Source organism: Archocentrus centrarchus, unplaced genomic scaffold (assembly GCF_007364275.1).
Source record: "Archocentrus centrarchus isolate MPI-CPG fArcCen1 unplaced genomic scaffold, fArcCen1 scaffold_24_ctg1, whole genome shotgun sequence".
NCBI classification, from domain to species: Eukaryota; Metazoa; Chordata; class Actinopteri; order Cichliformes; family Cichlidae; genus Archocentrus; species Archocentrus centrarchus.
Window position 1 is genome coordinate 2975850 of NW_022060254.1, and position 24580 is coordinate 3000429.

Sequence of the window (24580 nt, forward strand, 5' to 3'; positions counted from 1 at the left end):
TTCACGGTGCAAAGTGCGATTAAAATGCGTTAAAATTTTTAATTCGTTATTCGCCCTGTAATTAATTCATAGAAATTAACGCGTTAAAGTCCCACCCTTAATATTATCATTACAACAAACAACTGTTTCTCCCACTGCATTTCTCATAGCTTAACTTTAGCAAGAATTTGTACCTTTGTGAGGTGTGAGAGCAAAAAAACCTGTCTGGCAGCCATCTTTAATCTTAACAGGAAAATTCTCTCACGGCCCCTTACTGCCTTGGCAACTGCATCATGCACCTCAGATATTTCCCAAAGATAAGGGAGAAATTCTAACAAGTTTATGACAAGGCAGAATCCTCTGTATCTGGGTCAGATCTCTCTGAGTCTCTGTTTGGGGTTTCTGAGCTATTTCACCCTAAGACTGCTTATGGTGCTTCTTCTCCTGAATCAGACACTGAGGGTAGCACTTTTCAGCCACCCCCTACTAGAAACTGTGAGCCTTTAACCTATGCAAGTTTTTCCTGAGACTGATACTAATTCTGCACCTGTGCAATTTACTGCAGAGACTGCCATTTGTGTTTCTTGGTCTCAGACTGTAGAGTTCCCTAAGCCAGCCAACTGTGTACAATGCATGTATACAAACATTCCCTTAGACTGCTGTTTTCTGAGGCCCCACTAGCACCTAAACCTGCTTAACAGGTGGGAGTGGCCAAGGACAGGCTCACTCCTGGACCCATTTTGTTTTCATAGGTGGAGGCAGACACGCACAGGCCTGCCTCTGCATCCATCCCTGTTCCTCGGGTGAGGATAACCTGGTCACAGTCTGCAGCTGCAGCCTCAGTATCACCTGTACCTGCACCTTCAGCTTCAGAGTCTTCAGCTTCAGTCGCTTCAGCTTCAGAGTCTTTAGCTTCAGAGTCTTCAGCTTCAGAGTCTTTAGCTTCAGTGTTGGTCTCTGCTTCAGAGCCTTCAGCCTAGCCACCTACAACTCATCTGTCACCTGAGTCACCTCCTTCACCAACTACTTCTTATGCACAGCCTGAACCACCTGCACCTCGGCCACCATCATCTGCTTCATCTCTGCCAGAGTCTTTGTCCTCACCTGCTGCCTGCTGATCAGCCCCAGTTGTCAGAGGAGACGGCTGTGCGATGGATGGATCTGTACATGATGTCACTGCCCCGAGTGTTCCGATTACCACGGGGACCACTATTACCTTCATCTTCCACATCCTTTCCAGCTCCTCTCTGAGGCCTTGGTATTTGTCGAGCTTCTCGTGTTCCTTCTTCTTGATTTTTCCCGTCACTTGGTATTGCAACGTCTCCTTCTTCCTTTGTCTGTCCATCACTACAATGTCTGGTTGTTTAGCCATCATAAGTTTGTCTGTCTGCATCTGGAAGTCCCACAGGATCTTAGCTCTGTTTTTCTTAACCACCCTTGGGGGTGTGTCCCATTTTGATCTCGGGACTTCCAGGTCATACTCGGCACAGATGTTCCTGTATACTATGCCGGCCACTTGGTTACGGCATTCCATGTATGCCCTGCCTGCTAGCATCTTGCACACTGCTGTTATGTGCTGGATTGTCTCAGGGGCATCTCTGCACAGCCTACTAGTGTTGTAGTCAAGACCGCCTAACCCGAGACCAAGTCAAGACCAAGACCGAGGGAGGGCGAGACCGAGACAAGACCAAGACCAGTGCCTGATGCTATATGACATAATATAATGTGAAAAATTATAAAAATTACTTCTCAAATTGATCTGAAAGATCCACATTCCCATAAAATCACCCTGATATTAAATACTCACAGTTCAAATAAATGTAACCATCTTTATTTAATACTTCTGGGTGACTTCCATCATTTATCACAGAATGTAAAACAATTATTCATAGTTTATGTCACGGTTTGATACTGAGGACTGAAGCAGACGCAGGGTGGCGGGTTTAGTGCAAGGTTTATTTACAGTGAATCAAAAGCACAGAGCAGGCAGGCCAGGAACGGGGGGGGGGGGGGGGGGGGGGGGGGGGGGTTGGGGGCGAGAGACTCCAGAGGCAAAGGTGGAGAAAGGAGCTTCGGGTGCGGTGTGGCGGACAAGCAGAGAGGTGGACACTGAGGAGAGGGATCCGGTGGTGAGCTTCCCAGGAGATCTCCGCTCGACGGGCAAAATCTGAATACAAGAAAACACAGGTAAGTTACGGGGTAAACGCAAGGAGCTGTGCACATCAAGGAGCCGAAACTAACTGTTTCACAGTCAACGATCCAGCGACAAATGACAGCCTACTGCCAGCTTAAGTAACGCAGGAGGATGAGCTGATCGGCAACAGGTGTGGAGATTGCTGCTCCGAAAGCCGGCCCACGAGGGTGGAGACCTCCCCACAACTCCAGAGGGTCGTGCCCACCAAAACACACACCAGAGAGAAAGAGAGAGAGAGAGGAAAACAAACAGAAACACAACCAATAAATAGCCCGGGACGTGAGAGTTTATCACAATACTCTTAACTGTTTTCTGCCTTTCATAAACAATACATAAAGTTATATTGTTTTTAAACCAACAACAATCTTTACAAATGTGAACGCTATTTCAAAACCACATAGCTAAATGTGTAAAAATGGCAAAACAATCATCAACAGTAAAAACTAAAGCTATAAGTTTATCTCATATACAGATTAAAGCTGCAGTATGTATCTTTTATGAAAAAAAAATTTTTAATCAGTTTTTTACATATTTGTTAAAACTGACACCATGTCAGGACAGTATGAGATGGATAATCTGTGGAAAAAATCGAGTTCCTCCACCTCTTCCCTGAACTGCTCCCAGTCAAGAACAACCAATCAGAGCCAGGAGGAGGGTCTTAGCACTGTCAGTCACTCCTCGTGTGTGCTGCTCAATGTAGTTGTGTGCGATACTTCAAGATTTGGCATCGATGTGATGCCAAGTGAATAGAGGGCCAGTATCGCCGATACTGATACAGACACTTTTTAATAATTATGAAGAATTTTCATGAAGTTTAACTGGTTTGAGGTTTTTTTCCTTTGGATCATTAATTAGTTAAAACCCAGGATAGAATTGGGCAAAGTTTATATGTAAGTAGAAAATACTTTATCAAAATAAAAGTTATTGTTCTGAAACAATAGAACATTAACAAAACAAATTTCCCCATAGATTGATGTCTGGATTTTTTTTTATTTATTTACTTATTATTTTTGTTAAAAGAAGTGTACCAAATCATCACTCAAGAACAAATGGAAACTGTTTTCCAGGTAGATTGTTCAGAAAGTATAATACATAAATTTAATAAAAATGTCCCTTCGTTCACTAATTTTCTTGATTTTTTTCTTAAATAAACAAGCTGTACAAATTTAAGTTTAATTTTGCTTTAAATGTTTCATAGCAAATTCCTTTTTTCCCCCCAAGTAAAATATGTTATGTGTCACATGACAGTATAACAAACCACTGTGGGGAGGGGAGGAGCAAAGTGTGCCTGCTCTGTGCTGTGACAGGAGCGACACTTAGACAGTCAGCCTGCATCTGTGATGAAACCGCAGCACTGCACACAAGAGAGAAACTGAAGCCAAAGTATCGATCTCATTACACTGATATTGATCAATACCAATATCAAAATTGGTATTGATATTACTGATATTAGAATTGATCTGCCCACCACTAGCTCAATGTACTAATGGTGGGGAAACAACTTACTTATCTGCCATCATTGGTAGCCATGGTAACTACAGGGTTCAAGCAAGAAATATTTTTCAGCCCAGCCCTAACGCTAATACTAATTAGTAAGCTAATGCTAAGCACTAAATGCCGCTTCCACTTGTTAACTGAGTGACGGGGCCTACGATGTAACTGGAAACCACCTCTGAAGCCTAGGCAGTAATCACAGTCTTTGTGGATGTGTAGTTACATTTCTCGAGGTGTATGTCAGGTTAGGTTCAGAGAGGACTTTCAGTTATGTATGAAGGATCAATGCAGAACTCTAAATCAGACCTTATTAGATCGATAGAGTGATAAATTTTGCATATAATCCAGAAAGTTACATTTATATATCAAGCATTTAATGTGTCCCAGAGTGCCGTCTCCTTCCACTAATGTGTTTGCAGAAATCACATAAAAAAAAAAATACACAACAAAAACATAATCCAGATTTTTTAACAATCAGCTGCTCAAAGCATTTCCTATATTCGAATATCAGCCACCATGTTGTGAGCATAAATGATCACATTTTTAATGCAACAATAGGAAGTGACATCATCTTGCTAGGAACTGTAGTTTTTTATTCTTGAAGGCCTCTCATAGCTCCACTGGTGCTGAAAACTAATGTTTGACTATTCTGAATACAAGTAGGGCTGCAACTATCAATTATTTTAGTAATCAAATATTCAATTTGTTACTCTGTCAATTAATCAAGTAATTGGATAAGAAATAAGTTTTCCTTTTAACAGTTCATCTGCATAATTTAACTTCCGTACTGCAGATGTTTCTCTGTGTGAAATAAACAGGGTGGATGGAGCAGCTACAAAGTTCTCTTTTCTTCATGCTGCTGATCAGGTGGTTGATGAAGGACCTCCAGCTGTTTCACCGTAAAGGTTTTAAGGTGATTACAGGAACAAGAGCTCCTTTCACTCCACCTGAGCTCACGGTTTCTGCCTCTTTGCAGTTGCTGTGCCTGCAGTCTGACGGCACATAAAACAGCTGCTGTTGTGTTTTTGTTGTAAAACTGGGGGCAGAATGAGCTTAATGCTGCAGTGCTTTTTATTCACAAGCATCCTCCAAATTACGTTTCTACTGCAGCTCTATTTTTAGATAAAAAATATTTTGACGGAGCCTCTCGGTACTGAAGGGGGTGGGGGGGGGGCACGGAAAGAATGCCAGTGCTAATGGCAGCCCCTGCTAGCAAACTGTGGTTGTAGATCTGTTCTGGTGGCTACAGCTGACATAAAGAAAAAATAACAGCTGACATCCTCTACACAACACACGCGTGCACATTCAAACACGCACACTCACAGCACAGAGCAGTGAAGCTGTGGAAAATCCTCTAAGCAATGATCCACTCATGTTAAAGGGTCAATTTTTTTTTTTCCCAAATGACGGAAATTAGTTGAAGCCACTGAGAACTAACGTGGATGAAATGCTCCGCTTACACGGAGACACCTGAGTTGTAGAGTTGAAAGGAAACATCGAAGCAACAAATTTGTGTCGAGGATTTTTAATAATCAAGTTGAGTTAATCCAAGAATCGTTGCAGCCCTAAAATTTGCATTAAATTTTCAGTTTGTGTATCAAAATACATGAAGGTTGGTATTTACCTTTCATGCTGGGATTTTTTTTTTTGTTGAATAGGAAGCCTGAAATTTTTTCCTTTGATCTTCATTTTCCCTCTTACTTCTCGCGTTCATCCCGGTTGTCATTTAATTGCCATTTTAATTTCTGTAGCCCACGAAATCAAGTGCACACACGACCAAACGTGCACATTGTTAATGAAACTGTCCGTGCTCTGTGGTAGATTGCAAACTGCAGCGAAATGATGCAGGCGCAAGCGGCGATAATAGCAGCGATAGGGGCGGAGTCTGCGAGGTGCGCTCCTTTGAGAGGCAGAGGAGCGCAATCTTTGTTGGATCTGAATTAGTACGATTTGCATCCAATAAAAGCAAAGATGTTAACAAATTAACTGGACAATATTCTGGCAATTTAGTGATATTTCCAGAGCTGTGGTCTTGACTGGTCTTGAAATAAAATCCTGAGTCCGCAAGGTCCGAGTCCATGACAAGACCGAGACCAAATGCGGTCGAGTCCATGACAAGACCGAGACCATCAAAAAGCGGTCTCGAGACCAAGACCGATCTCAAGTACTACAACACTACAGCCTACACCTGGGGTCTTGCCTGGTGTGGTAGACCCCAGCCTCTACTGATCTTGTACTCAGAGCTTGCTCTTGTGCTGCCGTGATTAGTGCCTCTGTGCTGTCTGTCAGTCCAGCTTTTTCCAGCCATTGATAGGATTTCTCTATGTCCACCACTTCTTCTATCTGCCGGTGGTACATGCCGTGCAGAGGCCTGCCCTTCCATGACGATTCCTGTTCTTCGTCGTCTTCTTTCTCGGGTTTCTGATGCCTGAGGTACTCACTAAGCACGTGATCCTTTGTGGCCATCTTCCTGATGTACTCATGGATCTTTGTTGTTTCATCCAGGATAGCGGTTCTGACACTCAGTAGTCCTCAGCCTCCTTCCTTCCGCTTTGTGTACAGTCTCAGGGCGCTGGATTGGGGTAAAACCCTCCATGCATGTTAAGGAGCTTTCTTGTCTCGACATATATATATATATATATATATATATATATATATAAAGATTTTTTTGTGGTTATGCCTCTGGACACCACCACAGGCATGTCAGATTTGATTTCAGATGTGACTGAGGTGGACTTTCAGCTTTAATTATGGGGGCTGACCAAATATTTTGTATTAATTGTTTAGGAATTACAGCCATTTTTAATAAACAGTCTGCCATTTTAAGATGATTGTGCCAGAGTGATGATGGCAGATTTAAGTCTGACAGCACTGGAATGCATAAGTGATGTAATGAATAGAGTAGCAGCTTGAATATCCAGGAAAGTAGACAGATGAGTGATTACAGATGTGCTTTATTGAACTTACATATAAGCTTCATTGCTAAACTGTCAAAATACAGTATTGATCATTGAAATCAGCTTTATTATAAGTACTTATAAATGAATATTTCAATGGCCTATTTAGAGGTGCCACCAGAGGAGAGAGAAAAGCTTCTTTAGATTACTAAAAATGATTTTCTCTGTCTCTGTTAGAACTGATTAAAGTTGCTTGTGGCCTCATTCTTGTCCTCATATCCACAGGAACTTTTCAGATATCGATTCTGGTCGTGATTCTGTGATGAGTTCTCGATCCAAGGACTTGTTTCCATCCTTTCCTTCAGATGGGTAAGATGTTACTAAGTTGTGAATGTAACATTAATTTGTTCAGTGCAACATTTCATAAGGTTTGTGTACAGACACAGCATGTTAGTTTTCAGTGTTCTTGGATAGTGTTTTTTACCTCTTAACAAATGAATTCAACATTTAAAAATTGCATTTTGCATTTACTAAGGGCATATTTTTCTAATATTAAAATTTGTTTGATTATTTGAAACATGTACATCTGACAAATATCCAGGAAGGGGGCACATAGATTTTCACAGTACTGATGAGTTTAAATACCTGTGGTCAATCATCCAAAGCAACAAGTCTGCTGCTTTGGACGGTGAAGAAGAGAGTGCAGGCAGGGTGAGATTTATTATTTAAACTGCAAGAATGTCTGAAAGACATAAAGGCCTGGATGATCTCTAATTTTCTGCTTCTAAATTCCAATAAAACTTAAATTATTGTTCTCTTCCCTATATAGCTTAGAAACATAGTGTCTAACCAGATCCTTACTCTGGATGGCATTACTTCCAGTGTAACACTGTGAGGAATCTTGACCAGTCATTTTTACCAGGATATGTCCTTAAGTGCACATATTCAGCAAACATGTAGGACTGCTTTTTTGCATTTACACCATATTTCTAAAATTAGAAACATCAGAGTGAGGCTGAAAAGCTAATTCATGCATTTGTTACCTCTAGGCTGGATTATTATAGTTCATTAATATGAGGCTGTCCTAAAAGCTCCCTGAAAAGTCTTCAGCTGATCCAAAATGCTGCAGCTAGAGTACTGACAGGGACTAGAAAGAGAGAGCAGATTTCTCCCATATTGGCTTCTCTTTATTGGCTCCCTGTTAAATTCAAAATAGAATTTAAAGTCCTTCTTCTTACATACAAGAGCTTGAATAATCAGGCCCCATCATGTCTTAAGGAATTTATAGTGACATATCTGTCATGTACATTGTGGCAGGCAGGTTTTAAGACCCCAGTGCAGGACTCAGGACATGCCTGAACTTTACCATCAAATTTTATTAGCTGGAAGACTTGGGAAAAAACTGTACGGAGCAAGCAGAGCAAACTGCAAAGCTCACTTGAACAGAAATAGTCATGGACAGGAGAGCAAAGAGAAGGAAGAGCACAAAGCAGATGATCCAACAGAGAACTGAAGAAAACAGAGATAATATATACACACCCCAAAAATCAGGAAAATAGGACACACCAGGAAGCACAACTGAACAAAATTTGCCTGACAAGACTAAGGAAGCTAACAAGGGAAACAGGGTTCAAATACAAATAACTAAAACCAGGAACTGAAACACAGATATCTAACTAAGAATCAAAACCAGAATTTGAAAGTCCAAAAGCAAGAACTCCCACACCCGAGACCCAGGACCACTACATTATCACACCAACAGAGCACTTTGCTCTCAGACTGCTGGCTTACTTGTGGTTCCTCGGATACTTAAGAGTAGAATGGGAGGCAGAGCCTTCAGCTTTCAGGCCCCTCTTCTGTGGAACCAGCTCCCAGCTTGGATTCAGGAGACAGACACCCTCTCTATTTTAAGATTAGGCTTAAAACTTTCCTTTATGATCAAGCTTATAGTTAGGGCTGGATCAGGTGACCCTGAATCATCCCTTAGTTATGCTGCTAAAGACCTAGGCAGCTGTGGCATGATTGTTGTGGTTTGGTGCTATATAAATAAGATGGAATTGAACTGAATATTAACTTTGAACACAGGTTTTGAGAAGCCTTACAAACAGTTGTGTGTGCGTGTGTGTGTGTGTGTGTGCGTGCGTGTGTGTGTGTGTGTGTGTGTATAAACAGTTTATTAAAATATATGTATATATGTATTATGTACAGTATATAAGTATATATGGAAATCCCAGCTTGCCCATATTGGCAGTCTATTTTTCCCTCCAAGCTCGGGTCCTCTACCAAAGGCCTGGGAGCTTGAGGGTCCTGCGCAGTATCTCAGCTGTTCTCAGCATTGTGCTCTTCTGGACAAAGATCTCGGATGTTGTTCCAGGAATCTGCTGGAGCCACTCTCCCAGTTTGGGGGTCACTGCCCCGAGTGTTCCGATTACCACGGGGACCACTGTTACCTTCATCTTCCACATCCTTTCCAGCTCCTCTCTGAGGCCTTGGTATTTGTCGAGCTTCTCGTGTTTCTTCTTCTTGATTTTCCCGTCACTTGGTATTGCAACCTCTCCTTCTTCCTTTGTCTGTCCATCACTACGATGTCCAGTTGTTTAGCCATCATAAATTTGTCTGTCTGCATCTGGAAGTCCCACAGGATCTTAGCTCTGTTTTTCTTAACCACCCTTGGGGGTGTGTCCCATTTTGATCTCGGGACTTCCAGGTCATACTCGGCACAGATGTTCCTGTATACTATGCCGGCCACTTGGTTACGGCATTCCATGTATGCCCTGCCTGCTAGCATCTTGCACACTGCCGTTATGTGCTGGATTGTCTCAGGGGCATCTCTGCACAGCCTACTAGTGTTGTAGTCAAGACCGCCTAACCCGAGACCGAGACAAGACCAAGACCAGAGGGTATCGAGACCGAGACAAAACCAAGACCAGTGCCTGATGCTATATGACATAATATAATGTGAAAAATTATAAAAATTACTTCTCAAATTGATCTGAAAGATCCACATTCCCATAAAATCACCCTGATATTAAATACTCACAGTTCAAATAAATGTAACCATCTTTATTTAATACTTCTGGGTGACTTCCATCATTTATCACAGAATGTAAAACAATTATTCATAGTTTATGTCACGGTTTGATACTGAGGACTGAAGCAGACGCAGGGTGGCGGGTTTAGTGCAAGGTTTATTTACAGTGAATCAAAAGCACAGAGCAGGCAGGCCAGGAAGGGGGGGGGGGGTGAGAGACTCCGGAGGCAAAGGTGGAGAAAGGAGCTTCGGGTGCGGTGTGGCGGACAAGCACAGAGGTGGACACTGAGGAGAGGGATCCGGTGGTGAGCTTCCCAGGAGATCTCCGCTCGACGGGCAAAATCTGAATACAAGAAAACACAGGTAAGTTACGGGGTAAACGCAAGGAGCTGTGCACATCAAGGAGCCGAAACTAACTGTTTCACAGTCAACGATCCAGCGACAAATGACAGCCTACTGCCAGCTTAAGTAACGCAGGAGGATGAGCTGATCGGCAACAGGTGTGGAGATTGCTGCTCCGAAAGCCGGCCCACGAGGGAGGAGACCTCCCCACAACTCCAGAGGGTCGTGCCCACTGTAATGTTCTTGTCTTATTTATAATAAAAGAGCTTGAAGAACATTGGGCTAGCTTCAGCTAGCCATTTATTAAAAGACTCAGACTTGACATGTAACATGAACTGCCATCTTAACTCTTTGTCTTCTTCTCCACACCTCCTACGTGGGCTCTCGTACAACACTGACACCTGCTGGTGACACCTTAGTTAACACTTATCATTACATCCCCCTTTTTTTTTTCAGCTGCTTAAAAGATTAGCTCAGTGTCACAGCAGTTATTCCTCATTCACATAGTCTTCACTAGCACTTACATATTAAACAGAATGCAACAACATACATGTTTCAGTAATGAACTTTCCTTATGTCTTGTAACTCAATGTATGCATATGGCTCAAAAGAAATATATTCAAGCTTGGTATTTTCAACACATGTCAACAAACAAACTAGCATTGGTCTTTAAAATTACACTATGACTCTTTCACTTCCTGTAACTGTAACCATTAGGAACACATTTTAACACATTAAAGTCAGCAACGCTTTACCACTTTCTTTACACAGTTAACCCGTTACTTCATTCATATTTGTTCTATGAGCCTCTCAGGTGGTTTCTTAGGTCGAGTGGACCTTCTGAGTGTTACAGTCACTGGCAATGATGAAGAAGATTCACTGTGTTGCACTTCTGTCGCAACATTCTCTTGTTCCCATCCTGTCTCTTTCTCTTGACTCTCACCATTCTGAATCTTTAACAGACTCCTCCTGTTTCTCCTTAAAACTTGACCATTCTCTGTCTCGACAACAAACGATCTGGGTCCTACCTCTTGCAGTACAGTTGCTTTTCTGTCCCACAGCTCAGGACCATCAATCCTCACAACATCCTTTTCCTGCAGAGGCACCAGATTCCTTGCTGTTTTATCATAGTTCCTCTTCTGTCTTTGCTGGAGCTTCATTCTTTTGTCAGCCCACTTGTTGTCACTCCTGTAGCCATCCTTCCTTGGCATGTGAGGAAGTGTGGTGCGCAGTTTGCGACCCATGAGCAACTCAGCAGGAGATGCTCCACATTCCAGGGCAGTGGCTCTGTAACTCAATAAAGCCAGGTAAGGGTCAGCATTACATTCTCTCGCTTTTTAAACAATCGTTTCACAACCTGGACCCCTTTCTCTGCCCGTCCATTAGCCTGCTGATACAAAGGGCTAGAGGTGACATGTTCAAATCCGTACTGAACTGCAAAATCACGAAACTCACTGCAGTCAAATTGTGGACCATTGTCACTCACCACACAATGGGGAATCCCATGTCTTGAGAAAAAACTTTTCATGTGTGTGATGACAGACTGTGCTGATGTACTGGAAAGCTGCGCTACTTCAGGATAATTAGAGTAGTAGTCAACCACTAGAAGATAGTCCTTTCCATGTAGATGAAACAAATCAGTACCTACTTTTTGCCATGGTGCAGTGGGAAGATCTGCAATCAGCATCGGCTCTTTCTGTTGCTTGTACCGATGTTTAAGACATGTTTCACACTTTTGAACCATCTCCTCTATATCTCTGTTGATTCCTGGCCAGTACACAGCTTCTCGCGCTCTCCTTTGCATTTCTCCACTCCTAAGTGTCCCTCATGAATGCGTTGTAGCATGTCTCGACGCATAGACTGTGGAATGAGAATCCTGTTTTGTCTCAGAAGCAGACCATTAGCCACACACAAATCTGCACGCACAGGATACCAACCCGGACAAACACCTCGTGACCATCCATTCTGGCTCAGGTGAATTACCTTTTGCAGTTGCGGGTCTTTCGCCGTCTCCTGCGCAATTTGCTGTAGCATTACATCTGATGCCGGGAGAGAAGCAGTCACCATGTTTATGTGCATTTCAACATCAACAGACACAGGGCTACACTGTGTGTCATCACTTGGAGCTGGTGCTCGTGACAGTGCATCCGCCAGAACAATGTATTTGCCTGGTGTATAAATCAGTTCAAAGTCATACCTTTGTAGAAACATCATCAGGCGTTGAATCCTGGGTGACATGTCATTGAGGTTCTTTTTTCTGATTGCTATGAGCGGTTTGTGGTCAGTTTCTACTGCAAACGTTGGTAAGCCATAGACATAACTGTGAAATTTTCCACAACCAAACACTAAGCCCAAAGTCTCTTTTTCAATCTGAGCATAACGTTGTTCAGTCTCTGTCATTGACCTTGATGCATACGCTACCGGCTGCCAACTGTCCTCTTGCATCTGTAGCAAGACAGCTCCTAAGCCATCTTTTGAGGCATCAGTGGAAATTTTTGTTGGCCTTGTTGGATCAAAGAACGTGAGCACTGGCTCAACAGCAACAGTCTGCTTTAATCTCTGCCATTCGTCCTCATGTCGCCTTGTCCATTCAAACACCGTGTCGTGACGTAGCACTCTCTAAGGCATGTAGTCTTGACAGCTAGGTTAGGAATGAACTTACCTAGGAAATTAATCATTCCCATGGCTCGCAGTACACCTTTCTTATCAGTAGGGGCTGGCATGTCAAGTACAGCTTGCACTTTTGACTGATCAGGTTCCACCCCTGCACTTGTGATCTTGTCACCCAAAAAGGTCATTTGCGTGACCCCAAAAAGGCATTTGTCCCTGTTCAGTTTGAGTCCATTCTTTTTGACCCTCCCCAAGAGTTTTTTCAACCTTTCATCATGCTGCTGCCTTGTTGTTCCCCAAACGACCAAGTCATCAATGTAGACTCTGGTACCTTCAAGACCCTCAATTACAGATTCCATAGCTCTGTGAAAGATCTCTGGAGCAGATTGATGCCAAATGGAAGCCTCAGAAAACAGTAACGCCCAAATGGTGTGTTAAAGGTGGTATATTTGCTGCTTTCTGGGTCCAGTCTCAGTTGCCAGAATCCATGTGAGGCATCAAGTTTACTGAAGAACTTAGCTCCAGCCATCTCACTCATGATTTCTTCTCGTTTTGGAATCTGATAATGTTCTCTTTTGATGTTTTCATTGAGATCTTTAGGGTCAAGGCACACTCTAATGTCACCTGTATTTTTTTTGACACATGTGATAGAGTTGACCCAGTCTGTAGGCTCTTCCACACGCTCAATGACACCCATTTGCATCATTCTTTCAGTTCTTTTTTTAAAGCTGGTCTAAGTGGCGCTGGTACTCTCCTTGGAGCATGCACTACAGGCTTGGCATTTTCTTTCAGCTGAATTTTGTAAGTTTGGGGCAATGTTCCATGTCCTTGAAACACAGAGGTAAACTTTTCCACTATAGCAGAAGTCCCTTCACAGTGCTGCGGTGTACCACTTTTATTTTGTTCAGCTATCTCCAGGCTGTCTGTGTTATCTGGTAAATCCTTTTAACCAGACCTAAGTCTTCTGATGCTTTGTCTCCTAGCAGCGATTCATGTCCAGCAGGCACAATGGTGAACAGCAGGTTGTGCTGTTTGCCTTTAGCTGTCACCTTTAGATTACACCCCCCTTTTGTTTGAATCGGCTGATTATTATAAGCTTTCAAAGGAGCGATTTTTTCTGCAAACCTTTTAGGCTTCTCTTTCAATGTCTGGAAATCCATTTCACTAATCAAGTTAGCCTTGGCTCCAGTATCAATTTGAATGTCACCACCGTCCCATTAACTAGCAAAGGAACAGTCCATTTATCATTAGCTGCTACATTAACCATTGGCTTACATCAGCTAAGGACTGCACAGTCACATTTTCACCATGTGACAACCGTCTTTATGAAAAAGGTGTCACTCAAGTCATCACTGTCATCAATGTCTTCCTGGACTGTATGCACGCTTTGTTCCTTCCCCTTTGAGAAACACATTTTGGTGAAGTGATTCAGTCCCTTGCACTTCATGCACCGTTTACCAAAGGCAGGACACCTTCTAGCTTCATGTTTTTCACCACATCGCTTGCAAGCGAACATCCCTTTATTATTCATTTTATTCCTGTCGGCACTGTCATTAAACTTGCTCCGCTGCGTCCTTTTTGGCGCCACAGCGTTCACTACGCCATTTTGTTGGTGCTTTTCTCCTAGCACAGGGCCTTGAAATGTCTGCATCTGGCATCGTGCTAACTCAGCGGCTTGACATATTTTAACAGCCTCGGCCAATGTGAGGTCTGACTCCCTCAATAATCTCTCTCGGAGCTTCTTTTCATTAGTCCCAAAAACTATTTGATCTCTTATCATGGAGTCTTTCAGATCGCCAAAGTTACATGACTGAGCTTTAATCTTGAGGTCTGTGAGAAAATTATCAAATGACTCACCCTGTTGCTGTAGGCGTGAGCGAAACACGTATCTTTCACACGTTTCATTTTTTTTTGTCAGGCAGTGTTCATCAAACTTCTTTACGACCTCGTCAAACTTGTCTTTGTCGGCAGGTTCAGCAAACACAAAAGTGTTGAAGACTTCTATCGCTTCTGGGCCGGCAACGGTGAGGAGCACGGCGATTTTTCTTTCCTCTGCTCGTCGATCTATTCCGACTGCCGCCATGTACAGCTGCAAATGCTGTTTGAAAGCTCTCCAACTTGCATCCACATTTCCAGTCAGCTTCAGCGGACCCGGCGGTTTTACTGCATCCATCTTGTTGTGTTGCTTCCTTTACTCCACCCCCACTCCTGGTACCATGTAATGTTCTTGTCTTATTTATAATAAAAGAGCTTGAAGAACATTGGCTAGCTTCAGCTAGCCATTTATTAAAAGACTCAGACTTGACATGTAACATGAACTGCCATCTTAACTCTTTGTCTTCTTCTCCACACCTCCTACGTGGCTCTCGTACAACACTGACACCTGCTGGTGACACCTTAGTTAACACTTATCATTACACCCACCAAAACACACACCAGAGAGAAAGAGAGAGAGAGAGGAAAACAAACAGAAACACAACAAATAAATAGCCCGGGACGTGACAGTTTATCACAATACTCTTAACTGTTTTCTGCCTTTCATAAACAATACATAAAGTTATATTGTTTTTAAACCAAACAACAATCTTTACAAATGTGAACGCTATTTCAAAACCACATAGCTAAATGTGTAAAAATGGCAAAACAATCATCAACAGTAAAAACTAAAGCTATAAGTTTATCTCATATACAGATTAAAGCTGCAGTATGTATCTTTTATGAAAAAAAATTTTTAATCAGTTTTTTACATATTTGTTAAAACTGACACCATGTCAGGACAGTATGAGATGGATAATCTGTGGAAAAAATCGAGTTCCTCCACCTCTTCCCTGAACTGCCTCCCAGTCAAGAACAACCAATCAGAGCCAGGAGGAGGGTCTTAGCACTGTCAGTCACTCCTCGTGTGTGCTGCTCAATGTAGTTGTGTGCGATACTTCAAGATTTGGCATCGATGTGATGCCAAGTGAATAGAGGGCCAGTATCGCCGATACTGATACAGACACTTTTTAATAATTATGAAGAATTTTCATGAAGTTTAACTGGTTTGAGATTTTTTTCCTTTGGATCATTAATTAGTTAAAACCCAGGATAGAATTGGGCAAAGTTTATATGTAAGTAGAAAATACTTTATCAAAATAAAAGTTATTGTTCTGAAACAATAGAACATTAACAAAACAAATTTCCCCATAGATTGATGTCTGGATTTTTTATTTATTTACTTATTATTTTTGTTAAAAGAAGTGTACCAAATCATCACTCAAGAACAAATGGAAACTGTTTTCAGGTAACATTGTTCAGAAAGTATAATACATAAATTTAATAAAAATGTCCCTTCGTTCACTAATTTTCTTGATTTTTTTCTTAATAAACAAGCTGTACAAATTTAAGTTTAATTTTGCTTTAAATGTTTCATAGCAAATTCCTTTTTTCCCCCCAAGTAAATATGTTATGTGTCACATGACAGTATAACAAACCACTGTGGGGAGGGAGGAGCAAAGTGTGCCTGCTCTGTGCTGTGACAGGAGCGACACTAGACAGTCAGCCTGCATCTGTGATGAAACCGCAGCACTGCACACAAGAGAGAAACTGAAGCCAAAGTATCGATCTCATTACACTGATATGATCAATACCAATATCAAAATTGGTATTGATATTACTGATATTAGAATGATCTGCCCACACCACTAGCTCAATGTACTAATGGTGGAGAAACAACTTACTTATCTGCCATCCATTGGTAGCCATGGTAACTACAGGGTTCAAGCAAGAAATATTTTTCAGCCCAGCCCTAACGCTAATACTAATTAGTAAGCTAATGCTAAGCACTAAATGCCGCTTCCACTTGTTAACTGAGTGACGGGGCCTACGATGTAACTGGAAACCACCTCTGAAGCCTAGGCAGTAATCACGTCTTTGTGGATGTGTAGTTACATTTCTCGAGGTGTATGTCAGGTTAGGTTCAGAGAGGACTTTCAGTTATGTATGAAGGACCAATGCAGAACTCTAAATCAGACCTTATTAGATCGATAGAGTGATAAATTTGCATATAATCCAGAAAAGTTACATTTATATATCAAGCATTTAATGTGTCCCAGAGTGCCGTCTCCTTCCACTAATGTGTTTGCAGAAATCACATAAAAAAAAAAAAATACACAACAAAAACATAATCCAGGTTTTTTAACAATCAGCTGCTCAAAGCATTTCCTATATTCGAATATCAGCCACCATGTTGTGAGCATAAATGATCACATTTTTAATTGCAACAATAGGAAGTGACATCATCTTGCTAGGAACTGTAGTTTTTTATTCTTGAAGGCCTCTCATAGCTCCACTGGTGCTGAAAACTAATGTTTGACTATTCTGAATACAGTAGGGCTGCAACTATCAATTATTTTAGTAATCAAATATTCAATTTGTTACTCTGTCAATTAATCAAGTAATGGATAAGAAATAAGTTTTCCTTTTAACAGTTCATCTGCCATAATTTACTTCCGTACTGCAGATGTTTCTCTGTGTGAAATAAACAGGGTGGATGGAGCAGCTACAAAGTTCTCTTTTCTTCATGCTGCTGATCAGGTGGTTGATGAAGGACCTCCAGCTGTTTCACCGTAAAGGTTTTAAGGTGATTACAGGAACAAGAGCTCCTTCACTCCACCTGAGCTCACGGTTTCTGCCTCTTTGCAGTTGCTGTGCCTGCAGTCTGACGGCACATAAAACAGCTGCTGTTGTGTTTTTGTTTGTAAAACTGGGGGCAGAATGAGCTTAATGCTGCAGTGCTTTTTATTCACAAGCATCCTCCAAATTACGTTTCTACTGCAGCTCTATTTTTAGATAAAAAATATTTTGACGGAGCCTCTCGGTACTGAAGGGGGTGGAGGGGGGGCACGGAAGAATGCCAGTGCTAATGGCAGCCCCTGCTAGCAAACTGTGGTTGTAGATCTTTCTGGTGGCTACAGCTGACATAAAGAAAAAATAACAGCTGACATCCTCTACACAACACACGCGTGCACATTCAAACACGCAACACTCACAGCACAGAGCAGTGAAGCTGTGGAAAATCCTCTAAGCAATGATCCACTCATGTTAAAGGGTCAATTTATTTTTTCCCAAATGACGGAAATTAGTTGAGCCACTGAGAACTAACGTGGATGAAATGCTCCGCTTACACGGAGACACCTGAGTTGTAGAGTTGAAAGGAAACATCGAAGCAACAAATTTGTGTCGAGGATTTTAATAATCAAGTTGAGTTAATCCAAGAATCGTTGCAAGCCCTAAAATTTGCATTAAATTTTCAGTTTTGTGTATCAAAATACATGAAGGTTGGTATTTACCTTTCATGCTGGGATTTTTTTTTTTGTTGAAAGGAAGCCTGAAATTTTTTCCTTTGATCTTCATTTTCCCTCTTACTTCTCGCCGTTCATCCCGGTTGTCATTTAATTGCCATTTTAATTTCTGTAGCCCACGAAATCAAGTGCACACACGACCAACGTGCACATTGTTAATGAAACTGTCCGTGCTCTGTGGTAGATTGCAAACTGCAGCGAAATGATGCAGGCGCAAGCGGCGATAATAGCAGCGATAGGGGCAGAGTCTGCGAGGTGCGCTCCTTTGAGAGGCAGAGGAGCGCAATCTTTGTTGGATCTGAATAGTACGATTTGCATCCAATAAAAGCAAAGATGTTAACAAATTAACTGGACAATATTCTGGCAATTTAGTGATATTTCCAGAGCTGTGGTCTTGACTGGTCTTGAAATAAAATCCTGAGGTCCGCAAGGTCCGAGTCCATGACAAGACCGAGACCAAATGCGGTCGAGTCCATGACAAGACCGAGACATCAAAAAGCGGGTCTCGAGACCAAGACCGATCTCAAGTACTACAACACTACAGCCTACACCTGGGGTCTTGCCTGGTGTGGTAGACCCCAGCCTCTACTGATCTTGTACTCAGAGCTTGCTCTTGTGCTGCCGTGATTAGTGCCTCTGTGCTGTCTGTCAGTCCAGCTTTTCCAGCCATTGATAGGATTTCTCTATGTCCACCACTTCTTCTATCTGCCGGTGGTACATGCCGTGCAGAGGCCTGCCCTTCCATGACGGTTCCTGTTCTTCGTCGTCTTCTTTCTCGGGTTTCTGATGCCTGAGGTACTCACTAAGCACGTGATCCTTTGTGGCCATCTTCCTGATGTACTCATGGATCTTTGTTGTTTCATCCAGGATAGCGGTTCTGACACTCAGTAGTCCTCAGCCTCCTTCCTTCCGCTTTGTGTACAGTCTCAGGGCGCTGGATTGGGGTAAAACCCTCCATGCATGTTAAGGAGCTTTCTTGTCTCGACATATATATATATATATATATATATATATATAAAGATTTTTTTGTGGTTATGCCTCTGGACACCACCACAGGCATGTCAGATTTGATTTCAGATGTGACTGAGGTGGACTTTCAGCTTTAATTATGGGGGCTGACCAAATATTTTGTATTAATTGTTTAGGAATTACAGCCATTTTTAATAAACAGTCTGCCATTTTAAGATGATTGTGCCAGAGTGATGATGGCAGATTTAAGTCTGACAGCACTGGAATGCATAAGTGATGTAATGAATAGAGTAGCAGCTTGAATATCCAGGAAAGTAGACAGATGAGTGATTACAGATGTGCTTTATTGAACTTACATATAAGCTTCATTGCTAAACTGTCAAAATACAGTATTGATCATTGAAATCAGCTTTATTATAAGTACTTATAAATGAATATTTCAATGGCCTATTTAGAGGTGCCACCAGAGGAGAGAGAAAAGCTTCTTTAGATTACTAAAAATGATTTTCTCTGTCTCTGTTAGAACTGATTAAAGTTGCTTGTGGCCTCATTCTTGTCCTCATATCCACAGGACTTTTCACATATCGATTCTGGTCGTGATTCTGTGATGAGTTCTCGATCCAAGGGCTTGTTTCCATCCTTTCCTTCAGATGGGTAAGATGTTACTAAGTTGTGAATGTAACATTAATTTGTTCAGTGCAACATTTCATAAGGTTTGTGTACAGACACAGCATGTTAGTTTTCAGTGTTCTTGGATAGTGTTTTTTACCTCTTAACAAATGAATTCAACATTTAAAAATTGCATTTTGCATTTACTAAGGGCATATTTTTCTAATATTAAAATTTGTTTGATTATTTGAAACATGTACATCTGACAAATATCCAGGAAGGGGGCACATAGATTTTCACAGTACTGATGAGTTTAAATACCTGTGGTCAATCATCCAAAGCAACAAGTCTGCTGCTTTGGACGGTGAAGAAGAGAGTGCAGGCAGGGTGAGATTTATTATTTAACTGCAAGAATGTCTGAAAGACATAAAGGCCTGGATGATCTCTAATTTTCTGCTTCTAAATTCCAATAAAACTTAAATTATTGTTCTCTTCCCTATATAGCTTAGAAACATAGTGTCTAACCAGATCCTTACTCTGGATGGCATTACTTCCAGTGTAACACTGTGAGGAATCTTGACCAGTCATTTTTACCAGGATATGTCCTTAAGTGCACATATTCAGCAAACATGTAGGACTGCTTTTTTGCATTTACACCATATTTCTAAAATTAGAAACATCAGAGTGAGCTGAAAAGCTAATTCATGCATTTGTTACCTCTAGGCTGGATTATTATAGTTCATTAATATGAGGCTGTCCTAAAATCCCTGAAAAGTCTTCAGCTGATCCAAAATGCTGCAGCTAGAGTACTGACAGGGACTAGAAAGAGAGAGCAGATTTCTCCCATATTGGCTTCTCTTTATTGGCTCCCTGTTAAATTCAAAATAGAATTTAAAGTCCTTCTTCTTACATACAAGAGCTTGAATAATCAGGCCCCATCGTGTCTTAAGGAATTTATAGTGACATATCTGTCATGTACATTGTGGGCAGGTTTTAAGACCCCAGTGCAGGACTCAGGACATGCCTGAACTTTACCATCAAATTTTATTAGCTGGAAGACGGGAAAAAACTGTACGGAGCAAGCAGAGCAAACTGCAAAGCTCACTTGAACAGAAATAGTCATGGACAGGAGAGCAAAGAGAAGGAAGAGCACAAAGCAGATGATCCAACAGAGAACTGAAGAAAACAGAGATATATATACACACCCCAAAAATCAGGAAAATAGGACACACCAGGAAGCACAACTGAACAAAATTTGCCTGACAAGACTAAGGAAGCTAACAAGGGAAACAGGGTTCAAATACAAATAACTAAAACCAGGAACTGAAACACAGATATCTAACTAAGAATCAAAACCAGAATTTGAAAGTCCAAAAGCAAGAACTCCCACACCCGAGACCCAGGACCACTACATTATCACACCAACAGAGCACTTTGCTCTCAGACTGCTGGCTTACTTGTGGTTCCTCGGATACTTAAGAGTAGAATGGGAGGCAGAGCCTTCAGCTTTCAGGCCCCTCTTCTGTGGAACCAGCTCCCAGCTTGGATTCAGGAGACACACCCTCTCTATTTTAAGATTAGGCTTAAAACTTTCCTTTATGATCAAGCTTATAGTTAGGGCTGGATCAGGTGACCCTGAATCATCCCTTAGTTATGCTGCTAAAGACCTAGGCAGCTGTGGCATGATTGTTGTGGTTTGGTGCTATATAAATAAGATTGAATTGAACTGAATATTAACTTTGAACACAGGTTTTGAGAAGCCTTACAAACAGTTGTGTGTGCGTGTGTGTGAGCGCGCGTGTGTGTGTGCGTGCGTGTGTGTGTGTGTGTGTGTATAAACAGTTTATGAATATATGTATATATGTATTATGTACAGTATATAAGTATATATGGAAATCCCAGCTTGCCCATATTGGCAGTCTATTTTTCCCTCCAAGCTCGGGTCCTCTACCAAAGGCCTGGGAGCTTGAGGGTCCTGCGCAGTATCTCAGCTGTTCTCAGCATTGTGCTCTTCTGGACAAAGATCTCGGATGTTGTTCCAGGAATCTGCTGGAGCCACTCTCCCAGTTTGGGGGTCACTGCCCCGAGTGTTCCGATTACCACGGGGACCACTGTTACCTTCATCTTCCACATCCTTTCCAGCTCCTCTCTGAGGCCTTGGTATTTGTCGAGCTTCTCGTGTTTCTTCTTCTTGATTTTCCCGTCACTTGGTATTGCAACCTCTCCTTCTTCCTTTGTCTGTCCATCACTACGATGTCCAGTTGTTTAGCCATCATAAATTTGTCTGTCTGCATCTGGAAGTCCCACAGGATCTTAGCTCTGTTTTTCTAACCACCCTTGGGGGTGTGTCCCATTTTGATCTCGGGACTTCCAGGTCATACTCGGCACAGATGTTCCTGTATACTATGCCGGCCACTTGGTTACGGCATTCCATGTATGCCCTGCCTGCTAGCATCTTGCACACTGCCGTTATGTGCTGGATTGTCTCAGGGGCATCTCTGCACAGCCTACTAGTGTTGTAGTCAAGACCGCCTAACCCGAGACCGAGACAAGACCAAGACCAGAGGGTATCGAGACCGAGACAAAACCAAGACCAGTGCCTGATGCTATATGACATAATATAATGTGAAAAATTATAAAAATTACTTCTCAAATTGATCTGAAAGATCCACATTCCCATAAAATCACCCTGATATTAAATACTCACAGTTCAAATAAATGTAACCATCTTTATTTAATACTTCTGGGTGACTTCCATCATTTATCACAGAATGTAAAACAATTATTCATAGTTTATGTCACGGTTTGATACTGAGGACTGAAGCAGACGCAGGGTGGCGGGTTTAGTGCAAGGTTTATTTACAGTGAATCAAAAGCACAGAGCAGGCAGGCCAGGAACGGGGGGGGGGGGGGGGGGGGTGGAGTGGGGAGCTCCGGAGGCAAAGGTGGAGAAAGGAGCTTCGGGTGCGGTGTGGCGGACAAGCACAGAGGTGGACACTGAGGAGAGGGATCCGGTGGTGAGCTTCCCAGGAGATCTCCGCTCGACGGGCAAAATCTGAATACAAGAAAACACAGGTAAGTTACGGGGTAAACGCAAGGAGCTGTGCACATCAAGGAGCCGAAACTAACTGTTTCACAGTCAACGATCCGCGACAAATGACAGCCTACTGCCAGTGGCGGGTGTATTTAAAATGTTAAGATATTTTTTTATATTCCATCCACCAAGAATCCATCCCTGTTTTGGTTTTGTTGTTATTTTTCATATATATGTATGTATTTTTGTTTCTATGTTATGTTTTGGGAGCTTTTTTTTGTTATGTCACTTCGACTTCCTTCCATGTCACTTCCGGTGGTTTCGGGCCTCCCTCTCCTCAGTCGGCAAGAGGCGCTGATGAGAGGAGGTGAGGTTACGTTCGTCCTTCTGGTTATGGAGTGATTTAATGTGTTAGAAGTGTTAAAATACGGCTCAAACCTTGCTTGTGTGCTCATAAATTAAGTGTTGAGACATTGTTGATTGTTTTAGTGTGAATCCCCTTTTTTTTTGTGAGTACAGCACTCGATTGCAACAAGCTAGTATTAGCTAGGCTGCAAGAGCATACAGGCAGCTTCTCATGTGTTTGCCGGTTTGTTCTCTAGAGGGCGTGCATGCAGAAGCTCCATGAGGTCGCTGTACTAATTTGCGTTTATATTCACACAGGTATGTGAGCTCCCTTTTATTTATAACATGTATATTTGTTTTTGTTCATCTTTTTACTCTTTTGAACTTACTGTATAATTATTTATGCTCTTTTTGTTTTATTCATTGTTCTGGAAAAAGTTCATATAAACAGTTGCCACTGTTGTGTCAGGTATAGGTTGTCCCTAAGAATTGTTTTGTTAAATTATTACTATATGATCACAAAACTGTGTATTTTTGTTTATGTATTTCCAAGTTTTTATGTGTTTTATAAGATGTGCTATCATAGCGCACACCTCGTCAGTCGGCAAGAGGCGCTGATGAGAGGAGAGGGCGTGCATGCAGAAGCTCCATGAGGTCGCTGTACTAAATTTGCGTTTATATTCACACAGATGTGGGAGAATAAACCTGCCTCAGTCGGCAAAGAAACAGACGACCCCTTTAATTCTTTATTGCCAACACAACGCAGAGAGGTTGCCGCAGCCTAGAGTGCAGAGGCAGTGTGGCGCCGGTTACAGTGGTGCCGTGACCCGGATCCACATCGCTTCAGATTGGTTCATCGTGTTTCCTGGAGCTGTGGATCAACATCAGATTGGTCACCAGAGGTTGCTGTCACAGATATATTTAAGTTGATGTCTGTGTGTGGTTATGAGTGCTAAGAGTTCCAGAACAGTTCACACGCTGTGTTTTGTGCAGTAGTTTTGTGTTTTCTATTTTTGAGGTGCATTTCATTTTTTTTTGCATTGTACATATAGTGCAAACTCATATATGTGATTGATAAAATGGATGAGGGAGAAGCTCCAACTGTCTGTCCCAACATTGCCATAGGAAGAGGGAGGTTAATAGAACGGTTGCCTGCTACACCAGTTCATAGTGCAGGTTCCCCAGCTTTCTGTTCCACTCGTATACTTGGGCGTACACCTTGTAGTAGTGGTAAAGACAAATCATTCTCTGACCCCACAGCCATGGTTGACCCAGCATTAAATGACTTGATAACCCAAATTGCTCAACAGGTGGGGCAGACCATTCGGGATCAGTTAAAGGAGGAATGTGGGGAAAGGGAGAACAGAGGCACACAAGCTCAGAGCAGTGTGAGCCAGTTACCCAGTGAGCCTACTTACCTTAACCTGAGTGGGGCGAAGCTAGTTCTCCAGTCAGATGCGAGAGAACCCCCAATCTTCAGAGGAGATGGGTCAGATAAGCATACGGTCTGTGAGTGGGAGGAGTCAATGAGAATGTATTTCAAGAAACGAGCTGTGCCTCTTCAGGAACAATACCCAGAGCTGATGTTCAAGTTAATGGGTAAAGCTAAAGACATTGTAAGGATAACTCTGAGGAGCAGTCCATCATTAAAGCCTCAGGAGAATCCAGATGTCATCTATGACATACTCAGGCAACATTTTAGTGACATGACCTATTCATGCATGCCCATGGCTG

General features: G+C 42.1%; 1 protein-coding gene across 1 annotated transcript in view; it reads left to right on the forward strand.

Annotated features, from left to right (window-relative positions):
* Positions 1-24580, forward strand: part of LOC115775625 (uncharacterized) — a 106577-nt gene that overhangs the window by 3235 nt on the left and 78762 nt on the right. Inside the window, exon 2 of the mRNA XM_030723093.1 lies at positions 6850-6933. Within this exon, the coding sequence (XP_030578953.1) occupies positions 6887-6933 (47 nt within the window). The 5' untranslated portion in view covers positions 6850-6886. The remainder of the gene's footprint in view (positions 1-6849; positions 6934-24580) is intronic.